This window comes from Protomyctophum bolini (assembly GCF_963924005.1).
Source record: "Protomyctophum bolini genome assembly, chromosome: 12".
Taxonomy (NCBI): domain Eukaryota; kingdom Metazoa; phylum Chordata; class Actinopteri; order Myctophiformes; family Myctophidae; genus Protomyctophum; species Protomyctophum bolini.
This window is the reverse complement of record NC_137873.1, coordinates 12571078-12588584: the sequence shown is the minus strand read 5'-3', so window position 1 is coordinate 12588584 and position 17507 is coordinate 12571078. Positions and strand designations below refer to the sequence as shown.

The 17507-nt window shown below is 41.4% G+C and overlaps 2 protein-coding genes across 3 annotated transcripts; one reads left to right on the top strand and one right to left on the bottom strand.

Annotated features, from left to right (window-relative positions):
- Positions 1–738: 738 nt before the first annotated feature.
- On the bottom strand, positions 739–5284 carry napgb (N-ethylmaleimide-sensitive factor attachment protein, gamma b). The gene is made up of 12 exons (XM_080777959.1): positions 4992–5284; positions 4439–4506; positions 3782–3866; positions 3678–3695; positions 3535–3565; positions 3333–3442; positions 3154–3220; positions 2991–3061; positions 2829–2907; positions 2447–2526; positions 2082–2211; positions 739–1306 (listed from the first exon to the last, which is right to left on the bottom strand). The coding sequence occupies exons 1-12, from the start codon at positions 5045–5047 to the stop codon at positions 1160–1162; spliced, it is 942 nt and encodes a 313-aa protein (XP_080634085.1). The 5' UTR covers positions 5048–5284; the 3' UTR covers positions 739–1159.
- Positions 5285–5501: 217 nt separating this feature from the next.
- Positions 5502–17150, top strand: rab12 (RAB12, member RAS oncogene family). 2 transcript variants are annotated; one of them, XM_080778707.1, is made up of 6 exons: positions 5927–6597; positions 7844–7904; positions 12734–12872; positions 15084–15173; positions 16472–16576; positions 16802–17150. In XM_080778707.1, exons 1-6 carry the CDS (start codon positions 6366–6368, stop codon positions 16907–16909), a joined length of 735 nt encoding a protein of 244 aa, XP_080634833.1. In that variant the 5' UTR covers positions 5927–6365; the 3' UTR covers positions 16910–17150. The 2 variants fall into 2 exon arrangements, with proteins under 2 accessions (XP_080634832.1, XP_080634833.1); XM_080778706.1 differs by lacking the exons at positions 16472–16576; positions 16802–17150 and adding an exon at positions 15271–15564 and having other exon boundaries at positions 5502–6597; positions 15084–15226.
- The last annotated feature ends 357 nt before the right edge of the window (positions 17151–17507 follow it).

Below are 17507 nucleotides of genomic sequence, written 5' to 3'. Positions count from 1 at the left end.
AATGTTCAATAACTGGACATTAGTCTTATAAAGGAAGGATGGACAACAGCAAGAAATATTGTAAACTTCCCTTTAATACCATTCCCTTTATGTGGTCTAATGTATCATTATTTGATCATTTGACTGAAACACACGTGATCTCCCATTATAAACAAGTTGCTGGCACACTTACAGTATAGGTTTTACTATATACACACATGGAAAGACTAGACACTGTAAGGAAGGAATGTTTATGGGAATTGTCACCAAATGAAAAACAAAATCAAGTCATAATGGCATGGTTCCCTCTTTTTAGGTCATTGTCACTATTACGAGTTTTACTGTGGAAGACAGAATATTGAAACCCAGCCATTATTACTAAAGCCTATAATTATATGATGTATGTACATTATGTAGCTGCACGCCGGTGTCACGCAATCACACACAACTCTGGCTTTAGTACAACACACGAGTGTACAACCAGCTACAAGTTCCTTCATCATGTATAGTATAGAGTATAGTATCTCAAGAAAGACTAAGTGCTGAACACTAGAGTGCTGTAGTGTCTGTGTTAGTAGTTTATTCATCAGAGCTTGCTATTCATGAGCTTAGCTTAATATTCGTTCACACATTTCTTCCATTCCATACGCACATGCATAAACACAGACTGATTTTGCATATTGTATTGGTGACCTTTCTTAACTAGCGAGAATACTGAATAAATAATTCCTGTACAAATACACACCTATACATCAATAATCCACATAAAGATATATTTATTTTTTCCTTTGCCCAATTTTTGAGATAACGCCAGCAAATCTTGGGAATTTCATCCATAAACAAACAGCAGAATTTACAAACGCACAATTTTCACAATGGACATGAAATAAAAGAACATACAATATATTTTTGATACATTTCTCAACAATGGAGGTTTTTCATACAGTACTGTACACAAATGAAAAAAGGCTGTTGCTAGTTGGACTCCGTGCAGAAAGTATAGTCTTGTGTTGTAATACCTAGATAACCTAGAAGTGGAATTGGTTTGATGTTGTTTTGGTACAGTTAGGATCACAGGGGGACCACTCAGTCATAACAGCCCACTCAGTATGTGTTTGTACCTGATATGGACGTACTGACGATACACAGAGTTACAGCTCCTCTTGTGGCCGACATGTTTCTAACACAAGCCTCCTTCTCCTTCATAGTCATCCTCTTCCTCTGCAGGGCCCGTTTCCCCGCTGGCGCCCCCTTGTGGCGCGGCGGCAGCCTTCTTCTTCTTTACACCTCCTCCGGGTACTCTCAGAGCGATGGCCAGCTTAGCGTACTGTTGAGAGAGATGTTATCATACAGTTAACTATACTTAGTATTTTATAAACATTTATACTGATTTCCCCCCGTGGGATAATACAGGTATCTATCTATCTATCTCCTCTGTCGGGTGAAAACCTCATATGTCCAAAAGACCAAAACTGTTACTTTTCAAGCTCTAAACATCTGGATCTGCTACTCTCTTTTTTCCACAAATCTCCACATCTTATTTTAAACTCAAACTGCGACCCACGTCCGTTACAAAACATCAGTTCACCTTTTAACTCTTGTACAACGCTTCCTTTCTCCCTTTGATCCGATCTCAATAGTCTCAGGCACAAAAGAGACGGGAGAGAAAGTTGCAGGTTTTAAAAGATCACAGGGGAGCTGTGTGCACCAACCAACCAACCAACCAACCAGGAGCACCTGTGTTTGTTTGAGCAGGGAGGGAGAGAGAGGTTGGTTCTGGAGCACAACAAGGAATCATGGGAAAATATATACTGTATAAAGTACATACAGTATATCCTGGAGTCCCCCCCCCCCCCCCCCCCCATTGGCCCCCTGGGGACAGCTTTGCACCTGTCCTTTCTCTCTGTGTGTTTATTGCTTCTAGTTTTTTAATGTCACTTGGCAGCCAGTCAGCAGCAACGTCTCTCTTACAGCAATGTCACGTGACGTGTCCCTTTCTGAATCCGTCATGGATCTGCTACTTTTGATGCTTTCGTGTGTGTTTCTGCCCGACCACAACAATATATACATTATTAGTTTTAAGGCGTTGGATGCATACTCACATCGTTGTCCATGTACTTGAGCAGAGGGGAGTTGCATATGCGATGCACCTTATCCTCGTCCTGCTCGTCGTAGCCCTGCAGCAGCGTCTCCATGGCAACCACATCCTCGCTTGTACTGTACCCTGGGAGACTGGAGGAAATGAAGCACCATGCTCATAGTGTGTTCAGGTTACTAAAGGGGGGGTCAAATCTTTGTACATTAACCACTTGAACCCTAGCATCCCTATTCTGAGGGGAACGTTCGCTGAAACTAGCAGAACCACAAGCTCAGGCAATGAGGTTTGGTGCGGGGGGGGGGGGGGGGAGCGCAGACCAAGTACAATTTTTTCCCACACCGATGTGAAACATTATGAGAGGACTCGTACCTGTAACCTTCTCTTACACATTTATCTGCAGCCACGAAGTCGCCTCTGTGAAGGTGAATCAGCACCTGGGCAGTTGTTTTCTAAAGGATACAAGCACAGATCAACAACTGAGATTAATATTAATATTGTGTAAAACTAAAGTATGTATTTTAATATCTACATATTCAAGGATATTTTCACTTATTCAAACAACGTAAAAAGTTAAAGACAAAAAAACTATGTAATATGCCAAAGCCTGTGACGTTACCAGGACATCCCACAATGGTGACAGTAAATTGAGTCTTACTTAAAGTTGTCATCATGGCTTATATAAAATAAAACTGTTTATGTACAGTCAGTACAGCGTATGCAAGAGTAAGACACAACGTTCAAGTTATCTTACCTTGAAACACATAGGATAGTTTTCTATCTCTTTGTACATGTTCTTCTCTTTCTGAATAGCAACTGCTGCATCGTCAAGCCTATTTGGAAAAGATTGGACTGGCATGAGAATGACGCAGTCTAATGTGCAACCGTGCATAAAACCGCTGTTTTTGCTGTTTACCTTCTTAACCTGACCAGTAGTCTGGAAGCTTTGCCCAGCAGTTCAGCAGACTGCCGCAGGCGGTCTTCATTCTGCAGAAGAAAAACACACACATGCATGGGTGTATTAGATAAACGTGATCAACACCACAGCAGTTAAATCTTTGTCTGCAGCTCAATCTTACCTCAAACACACCAGCTGCCTTCTGATACAGGTCTACAGCTTTGTCCAAGTTGATAGGTTCTATGAGTCTACACAAAGACAGATTTTACATTACTAAATAATATTATATATACATTACTATATAATCCTTTTATCTTGCATCACAACTTTCAATTTCAATGAAAGGCATTCATTACGTACTTTCCAGCCCTATCGAGAGCCATCGCTGCAGTGTCCGGTGTCCCATTCTCCATGTACATCATGCAGGCTTTCTCAATGTACTGAATGGCTTCAGGCATTTTCTTTTGTTCCTGTAACAAAACAAATGTAACAGGAGGTCATTTTCAGTCATAATACCACAGCATTCCAAGTGAATGACACAATTGTAGGACAATTACTGTACCTTCAACATCATACCAGCTTGTTCAATTGCCCTGAAAAAGAAGACACGTTTGCGTTTAACTAAATACAAAACACCCCAACACCTAAACAAAACACTATCATATCTGTATTGTATGTGTATTTCATTAAAAAAAAAAAACTTACTTTGCTGCATGAAAGAGGCTGTGTATAAAGTTATGGAAACTAAAGACATGGTGACAGAAATGTTATATTAACAGTGATGATAAAACTAGCTGCAGAAAGGATACGCCTTATTATCCGTGTGATTGTCTGCTTCTTTCAGATAGGCGTCTTTCGCCTGGTCGTACTGTTTGGCATTCTTGAAACACACAGCTGGGAACAGTAAAGACAAAATCAATTAGCAATAGAGTGGGAGGTGCAATGGTCACTGACGAAGGCTGGATAGCCAAAACGTTTGTTAATTCATCTGACATGTAAAGAATAACAAAAAGGTCAACTCACTCTTACCACTCTGAGTACTACCCACTACTTTAATAAGGTCCAGTGGTATTATCTCACTCTCTGGAGTTAAATATACCACTGAACCTCACTCTCTGGGAGTTAATACAACTGAACCTCACTCTCTGGTAGTTAATAACACCAAACATCACTCTCTGGGAGTTATAACACTAAACATCACTCTCTGGGAGTTAATAACACTAAACATCACTCTCTGGTAGTTAATAACACTAAACATCACTCTCTAGTGACGCAATGACAAAACTGCACCTCACACACACCTCACTCTGTGATGTAAAACCTCATACACACTACAGTACACACACATTTATGACACAAAGCCTTTTAATCAATACTAAATATACTAGTTACTGACATAACTCTTAGTAGAGGTTTACTAACACAGTATTATACTATTTAGCCACAATGGTGCGTCATTATCTTACCTGCTTTGCCATACTCCGATGCAGCACTGTCATAATCTGGCTTCCACTTTGTGAGACTGGTTTTCAGGCTACAAAAATCAACAATGACAAACGGTAAAGAAATAATACGAAGCAATTAATACAGTCACAGTCCACTTCCACATAGAATATTTACAACTGAGGCCAATGGCTGTCTTACTACACAGTAATACATACATGACATGTACATACCGGTACATCACAAGTAAGGCTAGCTTTATGAAGCTATGCTGTACACAGGAGAGATCTGGCATATCATCAAAACAGCACTTATATGGCTTGTATGGTTAACAGTTCCAGTTGTAGCTATAGTAGCAGGACATATGGCCTGTATGTTGGATCCAATCAAGACTGTCATCATAGATTTTCTTTTGATCGATTCTGACATTTTTCTTTAAAGACTCGATCAAATACATCTACGATAGTCTTGATCCAAGGCTAATATGGATCCTAAAAGGTTGTGTAGTGTAGTTACTGTGTAAAACATCTAGTATTATTGTCCAGTGGTTCGTTTGTTTGTCATCATCATTCATACCATTTCTCAGCTGCAGCGATGTGCTCATGCGCTTCGTTGATCTTCTGTGCAGCCATGCTGTGTCCTTGTTGTGATTTATTTTAGAGGTTAGTAATATTTGTGTCTTCTTCAGATAGCGGTGTCACAACAATAAGCGGCTAGCTAGGTAGATGCTGTTGGTTTGTTATCGTCGATGTTTTGGAATGGATTAGAGTGAGAGGAGATCACAGGTCCTTCCTCCTGCTCAGCCTGCACGTCATCGATCCGAGGAGGCGGGGCTACGGGTGCCGCACAGGCTGCACATGCACAGCACACAGGACGCACTGCGCAACAGTGAACACCCGGCCAAAATATCAAAAAGGTTATAGTTTTATAGTTTATATATGAATTGTCTAATTATTACAATAAATATAGGATTATTAGTATTAGTGTTATTATTATTAATAATAATATTGTTATTACATAATGCCGTAGGCTAATGCAGGGGTAGGCAAACTTAGGCACTGTCTGGTGCCAACATTGGCACAGGGGAGGGTGATCAGATGATGATCACGACACTGGCATAAGTGTGAGACAGAGAAGTTTTGTTTTCCTTTAAAATTAAATATTCCAAAGACGTTTAGTCAGTTACATTAAGTCCATTCACATCTACAAATTGCATCATAGCACATAATTGTACATTCATTCGAACTCCTAAACTCCTAACTCATGACTGGGGCGGGATTCTGGGAGATAGGTGGGTTATTTATTCCGAGTTTAATAATCATTACATCATGATCTTACATCATGACCACCAATATTATAAGGTTGTTAACTTGTTATGTGTATCAGAGCCATCTAGGCTCTGGTGTGTAACAAAATCAGCTGAGATTATTTCATTTAGATGTAGTCTCATAATTATATTATGGAACACTCACTGACACCAAAATGAAAACATGCATGTGCAAACATGTGAAAAAGGTTGCAGACCCCTGGCCTAGAGCTATAATGCGGCCTAATTCGTTATATTCGCTCGTTAACTTTCAAAGGTATTTAAGCACATGCGAAATATCCGATCAAATAAACTATGTTGTGGACGAACAGTTAGGAAATTATCACATTTTTATCAACATGTAGCATTTATTTTATTTATTATCAATAAATAACGGCATGCGACGGAAGCGGAAGTACGGGTTTGGTGGTGTGTTGGGTGACGTCACTGGTGTCTGGCTCTAATGGCAGAACAACAACTCTGTGGCGACAACAAAAACTTTGACAAAACTTCAACAACAAACCGCTGGCACAACAAACACATCTTTTAAACAGCCCCATGCGATTCTAACAAGAACAATACTTTAACGTTTTTTAGCTGTTCGTCGTCGCGATTACCCAAATGTGGAATTAAATTTAAAGTGAATGGATCCCAGATATGACATACCGCGGAGGGCCGGTGGTGTGGGTGTCAGCGGGGGCTCCGCCAACTGTTCCCCCGCTCTGGGTGCTGCCTCCCGCCGCAGGAAGATGCCTCCCAGACCCGCTGACTACAAGCTGCAGATCATCATCATCGGGTCGCGCGGCGTGGGCAAGACCAGCCTCATGGAGAGGTTCACGGACGACACCTTCTGCGAAGCGTGCAAGTCAACCGTTGGTAAGCAGCAGGCAAGCAGGGTTATGGGACATGTTTTTTTATTGTGTGTGTGTGTGTGTGTGTGTGTGTGTGAGTGAGACTGTGAGTGAGTAAAGAGCAGTTGTCACATTTGTATCCTCTCAGAGTAATTCTATCATCTATCATTTATTTTCTCTTTTATTTTTTTTAATACTCATCCACAGAGATCAAGTATTTGTGATGGTGGTGCTGCTTTTGTGTATTTTTTTGTTGTTGCTGTTGTTTACAAGTTTCTAGTTTAGTTTAATAGTTGATTGCTTCCCATTGATGTTGGGTTTCCAAGGTCTTGCTGCTGTAGCCTGGATCTGAACTTGGTAAGTTAAGCAGTAATTAGGCCTAAAGTAATTGTGTATGAGGGGCCTAAAATAAGGCATATCTTTAATTTAATTTAAACTCACTGTGCTCCTTCACAGCTTTTGCCTTGCTTTTATTTAATATTTATTTAATGTTCCACTTACTAATTATCATCATTTATTGAGGATAATGGGTTTATGACTTGATTTATGACTTGAATAGTCCCTGTAAGTTTGGCATACATACTGGACATGACCAGGGTTGCCAGTTTTTGACAGAGAAATACCCAACTAAGTCTATGAAAACAAGCTCAAAAGAAGCCACATATAGCCCAAATGGGATTGGATATAATTGAAAGTAGCTGATCTACAACAAGCTCACAACTCATACCCTATTGGCCAGGACTGAATATAAGACTACGTTTTCTTCCAATGGAGATTTGCTATTTTTTTTACACAAAATCTTGGAGAAAAAAAAAGTGAAGCATTTTGAATATTTTCTGGAACATTTTAACAACACAGCTCAAATAAGCAAATACACTTTAGGAACACAGCAAAAAAGATATTCAAGCGACTTTACAGAAAAACAAAGTCGCTTATAATTAGCGGACATGGAATCACGGGACATGACCTGCTTGTGTAGCGGGTATATAGAGTACATCAACAGCTCCATGCCAAGCACAGCAGCGTGCTATAGCCCTCATTCCCAAAATAGTCACACATCCCTCACAAACACACAGGCAAGCAGCTGATATGGCAGACCTCCATTTTATGCCCTGTCATCGGTGTGACACAGGTCTCGGGTTATTTGAGCTGACTTTTGAGCTTTCGTGTGTGTGTCGTTACTACGTTAGTGTGTTTGTGACTTTTGACGACACCAGCCACAGAGGTCATTCAATCACGTATCCATTCCTCTCTGCTTGTTTCCCCCACAGGAGTCGACTTCAAAATCAAGACGGTTGAGTTGAGAGGGAAGAAGATCAGACTGCAGATATGGTGAGGGATCATTCTGAACAAAAAACAATAAAATTTAAATCTTACATTTTGTTAAATAGTTTTTATGCCATAATGTGTAGTTTCCAAATATCCCAAGGTACACCTGTACTTGTCTCATGGGCAGCATACCGTGTGAGCAATATACCATGCACCCAGTAACTTTCTATTGCCACTGCTGCTACCAAGTATAATCACGTAGTTCTCTGCAATGCAAAATCCCCAATTATTAAACGGTGATCATTTAATGATCTGTTTTAGAATGTCATTGCACAGTAAGTCAGAGGCTCTGTAGCTTGAAACATATAGACAACCAACATCATTCCAGAAATGTGGTGTTGTGTATTATCTCTATCTCTATTGATCATGGTTGTACATTAATATCCACAGCGGGCTTTCTAATTCAAATTAAATTATTTCAGCTTTCCCAATAGAGCGTGGCAGTCCTGCCCCCTTTCAGAAAGATAAGGGGCCCAGGTCCCAGAATAGAATTTCCCATGCTTTTTTCCCATAGATGTAAAAGTATTTATTTATTTAAAGACCTGTAAGCCTCAGACAAAGCCAACTTGGATTGTGACAAATCATGACATTTGTCACGATCCGAGTTGGCTTTGTCCAAGGCTTACAGATCTTTTTGAAACATCTATGGGAAAAATGCATGGGAAATTATTTTCCGGGCCGCTCGTCGTCATGAAAGGGGCGTGACTGCGACACTCTATATTCCAGTATTCGTATGAATATTGTAAAAACAATAACAACAAAATAACACTCTAGTCTAATCCATCATGCTTTTCAACACATTGCAACTGTTTGTCTTTTTTTACTAACATCCAACCCTCAATGTCCACTTCTACCTCTCTCCTGTCCTGTCTGCTGTCTTAACACCGGCTCCTCACTCACTCCATCCTCAACATATCAGCTCAGGATGTCGTCTCTGTCAGGTGCAAACTGCAAACCTCCATGTCCAAAACTGTTACTTTTCAGGTTTCAAATTCAAAAGCATAAAAAGTAGCCGATTCTACAGTTGCCGCGATTCCAGCTTGTGGATCTGCTCCTCTGGGGGACGCTGTAGTATGATCAACTAGGGTATTAATTTACTAAAAAGAATATAGGGATAGGAGGTTTCCAGCCGACAGAGACGATGTGTGTGCTGAATGTGTCTTGTGTCTCATGTTGAAGCTCATGCTAACACGAAGCTGTCCAGCTGCACCACCAGCATGCATCCATCACTGCCTGCCCTGCCCTAACCCTTCCATTGCCATGTGACGCTGCTTCTGCTGACTGTGACTCACGGGGGGGAGGGGGGGTGGGGGGGGACAGGCAGGCTAGCAGGCTGCTGAAGGTACAGTAACAGGTCACACTCACAAACTCAATGACATTGCTACTAACCCCACCCTCTGATAACCACTGACCAGTGGCTGAATCATAGTACAACACAGACCGAGACATACAAATATAAAGGCATTACCAAAACAAAAAGAAAGTACCATCAGTTAGTTTCAAACTAACGTTAATTGTGAAAAGACATTCCAGATATTGATTTGTACTTAGACAATATCAAAATGAACGGTATCTGACATGAAGAGTGATTCAGGATTTTTTATGACTAATACTAGGTTAAAAAACAAGTAATTCTTTAATTTAACAAATTGACATTGAGGGCTTTGATCAATGATTCAACTCCCCACTTTTTTGGTTGTTTGACCTCAAGTCTGTCGGTCCCGTCATTCAATGTCAGCTCAGCATCACATTTATATTCATTTGTTTTTTTGTTTGTTTATTTAGGGACAATGCACATTAATCAACAATTTTTTTTTCAATTCATGTAAATGGGCCAGAGTTAGCCAAAAGCTAATTTTCATCTGTAGTCCATGAGCAGGCTGTTAAAAGTGGCGATACAACTATCCATACAAAAACATATACAATACAGTACAATACAAAACAAGTAAACCTGGTACAGGGGACAGAACAATTACAGTGTGAGAGGTGACATCAGTGACAAATGGATCTGATAATTACTCATGATTACAATTTTGGTTTGCTTTATGCCACAAAACTACTTTAAGCCTCCAACTACTTGAAGGTCAAGTAGTTGGAGGTCTCTCTTACATTTGTAGGGAGACTGTTCCAGTCACTGGCAGTGATGGGAGGCTCTAACAGAGAAGACTGTTACCAAACAGTAACGCACTACATCTGGATGGTCCTTCACAGTCTCCTCTGGTAGTTACCTTTGTTACTCTGTCAAAACCACTGTCCCTTCGACCTATGGACTGTTTACATTTAGAATCTTAAAACTGACACAGCATCTGCAACGTTTGGGCTTTTAGTGTGTTTTTAATGTCTGTCTGTAAAGTGACTTTGCGTTTTTAAGTTGTCAGATTTGTCTGTGACCAGGTTTGAAACCGTAGGTTATGTGTCAGAAGATCATAGCTGCGTCTGTTGTTAGATATGGTCTTATCTATGTGCCTGAAATTAGATAAGTTTAATTTGATTTAACATCTCTATAACTATATTGTAACCTGGCTTTGAGAATCAGCTTTGAATGTAGATTGTTTACACAGTTATCACACATGGAATCCAATTAAAATTAAATAATAATATATAAATAATATACTCGCTGTAAGCCTTTTTAGGTCTTTTTGACAACCATGAACATATTAATTATTTTTCATATTACTCACTCAAGTGTCTTGCTTATGGGAGAGCACCCCCTGGAGTGATCACAGAAGCATTTATTATACACTTCCAGACAATGTATTGGTTGGATCAAGGTCGTGCCAGGCCATGGCAGCAGAGTACCACCCCCCCTTGTGCTTTGTAAGGGACTGTCCTGGCTCAGCGCCTCATTCAACATTTTCTTCTCGTGTGTATCAGTCTGAGCAGCAGTCCAGTAAGGCCAGATTCTAGAAATGTCTTCTTAAATCCTGATGTTTCTATATCAGTGGTGCTCAAAGTTTTTCATGTCAAGGACCCCCAAAAATATATGTATTCGGCTGCCGACCCCCATCTGAAAATATGTTGTTACCGGGACCCCCCAGAAGCAAAGATATGAGCTAGAACGTTTGCTGTGAAAGAATATACAGTATATTACATGATTTGCCCGCATTTTCACAATTAGCTTGAGCTTGTATATCTGCTATTTTTCAATAGCAAAAGTTTAAAATAATGGTTAAAGTGGTTAAAAGCTAACAGTTCCCCTGGACTGGAGCGTATGTTGGACCGATTGCTTTCTGAGGTTTTAGCAGCAGTGCAAAAATCCTCTTCTCTTCTTCAGAGAATCTTTTTTGAACAGAAGTAGCCATGTTGTTAATTTATAAGATCTGTGCTGCTCCCAATGCATTCCTCTTTCATTGTCTTAAAGTTAGAATCCATAACTTTTATATCCTGCCCAAGAATCGAATCGCCTGTGCACCTCAATTTCTACTGGTGAGACAGAAGTCTGTTTGGGGAGTGCTTTGAGCTTCATGCACTGCCTGTTAAGTCATGTATTCACTCACTGAAATATGTTATGGATTGCAGCTTTAAACCTGATTTAAACTTAGCCCAAAAGATTGCAGCTCTACAAGTTCACAACGTGTTGCAGCACTATGACGTGTTATGAGCTTGTAGATCGCCTCTGCTTCATTCGGCGACCACCGGATGCTCATCCTCCCAAGAGGTTGAAGCCCCCCTTTGAATGTTGTTTTTGTGTCACACTGGGAACCAGTCTTTAGAATACAATTCCATTCAGATTTAATTATATCATTTTCTTTTGTCTAGTTTCAGTCGACTAAATATCATTTGTTTTTGTGACCAAAAATGTATTAGGCCTTCATGGCGTCGTAATGACTTGATGATTGTACACTTAGTTGCATGCTGAATATAGCCAATCTACAAGCCCACCCCACATGCGACGCATTGGGAGCTTTTAGATCTGCTGTTTTCAGAGTGCAACACCCAAGCACAACTAAATATAAAACTTGTTCTACTGGATCTCTTCTCCACTAGTCTCTCCCTAACATTTTAATCTAGTTTTTGTTGACAATTGTCTTACCGTATATGTTTAGTCTTATAGTCATCATAGCCTATTTTGTATTATTTAGCTTTTATTTCGTTTTTGTCAGCTAGCAAAGGTAGTCGAATGTTTTTCATTATAGTTTTAGTCATCAAAATTATTTCTGATAACTCACCAAAAAGTTCACACTCGCTTATAGTTGATCGAAAAGGCATAGGCCGAAGCTCAAAGCTTATTGATGCCTAACCCGTACATGTAATTGTTCTCTAACATATTTTAAACTCTCATAATGAATAATCCCCCTATATAATTATACAATTTTTACATTCACATTCCTTCCATTGTTCGTTAAAACGAACATTCAACATTATTATTATTCAGTATTTTCCTTCGAAAATTCATTCTTATACCTCCAATCACAGTATTATTTTCCTACATGTACCATACACATATACACACACATCCATCACGTATCATATCTGTATTTCTCCAAAAGCCACATCTTGTACCTTTTCTTAAATAGAATTAAATTATTGCACTGCTGGACATTCTCTGGTAAACCATAGCTTCCATAGCTTTACTCCACTGACAGATATGCACATGCTCTTCAGAGTGGTGCGAGCACCAAGCTGTTTGAAATTTGACTCTCAATTTTTTTGTATTGTGCATAAGGGTTGAAGATTACTTTGGTAAGTATTTCCCCACACCTCCACGCAGTAGGTCAGATATGGCGTTTAGGGTGTTGTATAATGTGTTCAATGACAGTGTTGTGATTGTGTGTCAGTAACTCGTTGGTTGTACAGTATGTGTGAGTAACTGTGCGTGTGTGTGTTTTCAGGGACACGGCGGGACAGGAGAGGTTCAACAGCATCACGTCAGCGTACTACCGAGGGGCCAAGGGAATAGTACTGGTGTATGACATCACCAAGCAGGAGACCTTCGACGACCTTCCTAAGTGGATGAAGATGATAGATAAGGTGAATGATGATACGTTCTAAATATTATTACCATTATGCCAAAGTAGAGCTGGGAGATATGATGCTCGGGTCCGGTAACGCCAACCTCCTGAAGTACCGTACCTGGGGTGATATGGCCCCAACCCTGTGGAACGCACTCCCCAATACTACCAGAGAAGATATGGCCCCAAGCCCCCAACCTGTGGAACGCACTCCCCAATACTACCAGAGAAGATATGGCCCCAAGCCCCTAACCTGTGGAACGCACTCCCCAATACTACCAGAGAAGATATGGCCCCAAGCCCCTAACCTGTGGAACGCACTCCCCAATATTACCAGAGAAGATATGGCCCCAAGCCCCTAACCTGTGGAACGCACTCCCCAATATTACCAGAGAAGATATGGCCCCAAGCCCCTAACCTGTGGAACGCACTCCCCAATATTACCAGAGAAGATATGGCCCCAAGCCCCTAACCTGTGGAACGCACTCCCCAATACTACCAGAGAAGATATGGCCCCAAGCCCCTAACCTGTGGAATGCTCTCCCCAGTATTACCAGAGAAGATATGGCCCCAAGCCCCTAACCTGTGGAACGCACTCCCCAATACTACCAGAGAAGATATGGCCCCAAGCCCCTAACCTGTGGAATGCTCTCCCCAGTATTACCAGAGAAGATATGGCCCCAAGCCCCCAACCTGTGGAACGCACTCCCCACTATTACCAGAGAAGATATGGCCCCAAGCCCCTAACCTGTGGAATGCTCTCCCCAATATTACCAGAGAAGCCCCCCCCTCCCCACCCGCCAATCCTTCAAAGCTCCTCCTTGAGATATTGTTATTATTGCGACCGAAGGTCGCAGTTAACTATGGAATCGTGCATTTCCTGTCAGTGTGTTGGTGGGGCACATGAATGTGTTGGTCGGGCACGTGACATCATCAGGGATGGAGATCTGACCTCAAACCCTTAGATATATCCATATATGGAGCTGACCTGTTCTGACATTCCATACGTATGTTTATCCTTCCCCATCCATCCTTCCTCTTCGATGTCTCCCTTTTGACTGATACCTGTCCATTTAAACTCTAGACGGGCCTGCTCCAAAGTTATTAGTGCAGCCGCGCCCGGCAAAAACTAACGGGCCCGAAAATTACGATCTTACGGCCCTCAGGCGTCTTACTGGTTATTATTATTATGGACAAAATCAAATTTCACTATTTTTGACCAGATGCCTCGATATTGTGACGATATTGTGAGGATGGCTAATTAAAAACTAACAACCAAATGTAAACACATCCTGTAACCACAGCCTGTATGTCTTGCATATTAAATTTTTGGCGTGCCACAGTTTTCCACTCTTGGCCTGGGTGATTATTATCTCAAACAATCTGAGATACCAGTTTTTCCTTCCCGATACCGGTTCCGATACCCATAACTTGTGTATGGGTCGATACCGAGTACCAATCCGATACCAGTGTGTAATTTAAAAATAATCGATTGGTTCTCAAAGTGGGGCCCGGTCCAGACACTCTCTGTGTTCCTTCCCTGAGGGGGTTCCAGGGTCTGTATATGTGTTTCCCAGCCCTGTTCCAAAGCTATTCCACTGAGGTGTTACTTTGTGGGTTTACATTACAGTGAGTACTCTGAAAATAAGTTGTTATTATTCTGAGAGGAACAGTACATTCACCTGAATGGATATCTCAATGCGTTTTGCCTGTTAATACAAGTTTTGAGTTTCCACCAGAAACAAAACTGCAAAGCTGCAACATCATTATAGCACTGCCTGGGGTGCTGAATTACTTTACGGATTGGTGGTTTGCTTTTACCTCGAATATACATTTACATTTTTATGTCATTGCAGATGGTGTTGAAATTACTTGCAGAAAAACAATATGACACAAAACACAATTTGCAGTGTCCCTTTTAAGACAGATTGTCATGCGGAACCATTTTGTCAGCATGAGAAACGAGATCAGTTGCAAATCATTGCGGTGTGCTGTTTCCCCAAGGTTAATATACTCTTGAGAAACGGCACATCATGACATTCTTGAGTCTTAATACACTCTTGGGAAACGGCACACCATGACATTCTTGAGTCTTAATTCTTACACTGGGAGTGGAATAATTTACCCTTATGGTTCAGTTTTTTACAGTTTCAGAGGTAAACAAAGGCTCAGGATTACAGTGTGCAGGTGTTGAGATGAGCCTGTTTTTCTCCTGTTTGTTTTGTGTCAGTATGCGTCAGAGGAGGCAGAGTTGCTCCTGGTGGGAAACAAGTTGGATTGTGAAACCGACCGCATCATTGGTCGACAACAAGCGGAGAGGGTAGGTTCAACCAAATCCTCAGTGGATTTTACTGTGTGTGTGTGTGTGTGTGTGTGTGTGTGTGTGTGTGTGTGTGTGTGTGTGTGTGTACGTTTAGTTTATACATTTTTCCAGTCAAGAAAATATTGAAAGAAAAAACTCCCACTCACTGTCTTCAAATACAAGAAAACAAGTTTAATGGGAATGTCTCTTTTTCCCCCCTGGCATTTGAAGACAATGTGTGTCAGTTTTTTCTTTCAGTACTAGTCTTCCCCTACCCACCTGTCACTTTTGTAGGTTTGAAGAAGGACTTTACACCAATAACATGAGAATAGCATATGAAGAAAGAAAATGTAATATTAATTATTGTCCTTACATCTCATAGTCCAGTCTGACATCACTGATGCCCAGAGTTATTGTCTCCACCAGGCCGAAGGCACTCTGTGTGCATGTGTGTGTGTGTGTGTGTGTGTGTGTGTGTGTGTGTGTGTGTGTGTGTGTGTGTGTGTGTGTGTATGTGTCCGTTCGTCCGTCCGTCTGTGACCAGCTAATCTCCGGCACCGATCCATGCCAAACTGCACACACACTCCCTGGATGTCAACAATGAATCTCTGCCCCAAATATTCGGGCCTGTTATAGCACCACCATGAGGCAGATTTTGGCAAAACACATTTCTGTAGATTACTACACATTTTATCCATACATTACACAATTCGGTATATACACTATCTCTATAGTCATGTGATCAACACGGATCTGCACCATTTCCCATCTTCCATCCTGATTGGCTAAGATTGGCTTCCAAAGCTCACATGATTGGTCCGTTTCGAACAAAATGCCACAAATCACAAACACAGTGTGCAATTTCCGTGAAATTATACACGCACATTTCCACTAGGCCGAGGACGACATGCCACTCATTCTTTTCCAAATCAGCCTCAATGTGGCGCTTTTACCTATAACTGCATCGATCTGTGTACAACTTAGTAGTTTGGATTTCTCAGATTCTACAATGATTGGCTAAGATGGCCTTCCAAAGATTTCAGGAGTGGCCTGCATTTCCTCAACACAATGAAGAAAATTGTTGCAAAAAACAAAAAAACATGTTTATATTACTCCTAAACATTTTGCCAAACATCACACACTCCTATCCTCCTGCTGGAGACCTGTGCCCAGAAGGGAACTTTTTCTAGTTCTTAATCAAATGCTTGTCTCATGAAAATAATGAATGAAATTTTGAGTAAGAAATGACACATAGTTAATTGAGATTGTCATACACAGAGAATCTTAGAGCTTAATTTGTCTATTTGTTTTGACAGTTTGCGTCTCGGATAAGCGGCATGCGCTTCTGTGAGTCTAGTGCCAAGGACAACTTCAATGTGGACGAGATCTTCTTAAAGCTTGTAGACGACATTCTTGCCAAGGTTGGTTTCTGAAAAAGTGCCGTCATCCACTGAAAGTCGTTATGCACACCCCAGAAAACTCTGTAACACTGGTTTCTCTAGTGGTAAAACTCTGTAACACTGGTTTCTCTAGTGGTAAAACTCTGTAACACTGGTTTCTCTAGTGGTAAAACTCATGAATAGTACAAACTTATAGTAAAACAAAACTTTTCCCCCCGCCTTCGTCCTCTGTTTCTGATGCAACAGATGCCTCTGGAAATCCACAACAACGAGCTCTCCAACAGCATCCTGTCCCTGCAGCCGGATGTGGAAGTGCCTCCAGAGTTGCCGCCTCCCCGCATGCGCTGCTGCTGAGACACAGTCCCCCGTCCCCAGAAACCCTTCCCCCGTCCCCAGCCCGCCTTATTTTGTCTGCACATATGCAGTGACCCATTCTGGCCACGAGGGGGCAGCACAAAGCAGCAGTACAGAAACAGAGGAGTTGATGGCTGTTGTTAGACTCTGCAACTATTCACACACACACACACACACACACACACACACACACACACACACACACACACACACACACACACACACACACACACACACACACACACACACAGTCCTCTCAAAAACCTGTGTTGCTGAACACTTTCACATGTTAAAAGAACACACACACACACACACACACACACACACACACACACACACACTAATACCTTGTGAACCACTCACTCCCTAGCACCCCTCTGTCCACACTCGCCCCAGACTACCTCATTTCCAGGACAGTTAGGCTGTGTGTACACACTGGGAACCGTCAAGTCAAGTACGGTTCTTACAGTTGCGTGTTTTCCAAAAGGTGCTGGAAGCTTCCTGTTTATTTTTAGCGCCTTTATCAGCACTAAGCCCTGGTATAGGTAGTTCAACACATTTTCACTCTTAACAAAGGAGTGCCAGGTTTTTAATACCG

Coding starts and splice junctions, on each gene's coding strand:
- rab12 (XM_080778706.1), top strand. CDS start 6,366: ATGGATCCCAGATATGACATACCGCGGAGGGCCGGTGGTGTGGGTGTC. Junction 6,598..7,843: donor AGCGTGCAAGTCAACCGTTG/GTAAGCAGCAGG, acceptor TTTCCCCCACAG/GAGTCGACTTCAAAATCAAG. Junction 7,905..12,733: donor AAGATCAGACTGCAGATATG/GTGAGGGATCAT, acceptor GTGTGTTTTCAG/GGACACGGCGGGACAGGAGA.
- napgb (XM_080777959.1), bottom strand. CDS start 5,047: ATGGCTGCACAGAAGATCAACGAAGCGCATGAGCACATCGCTGCAGCT. Junction 4,507..4,991: donor ATCGCTGCAGCTGAGAAATG/GTATGAATGATG, acceptor TGATTTTTGTAG/CCTGAAAACCAGTCTCACAA. Junction 3,867..4,438: donor ATCGGAGTATGGCAAAGCAG/GTAAGATAATGA, acceptor TACTGTTCCCAG/CTGTGTGTTTCAAGAATGCC.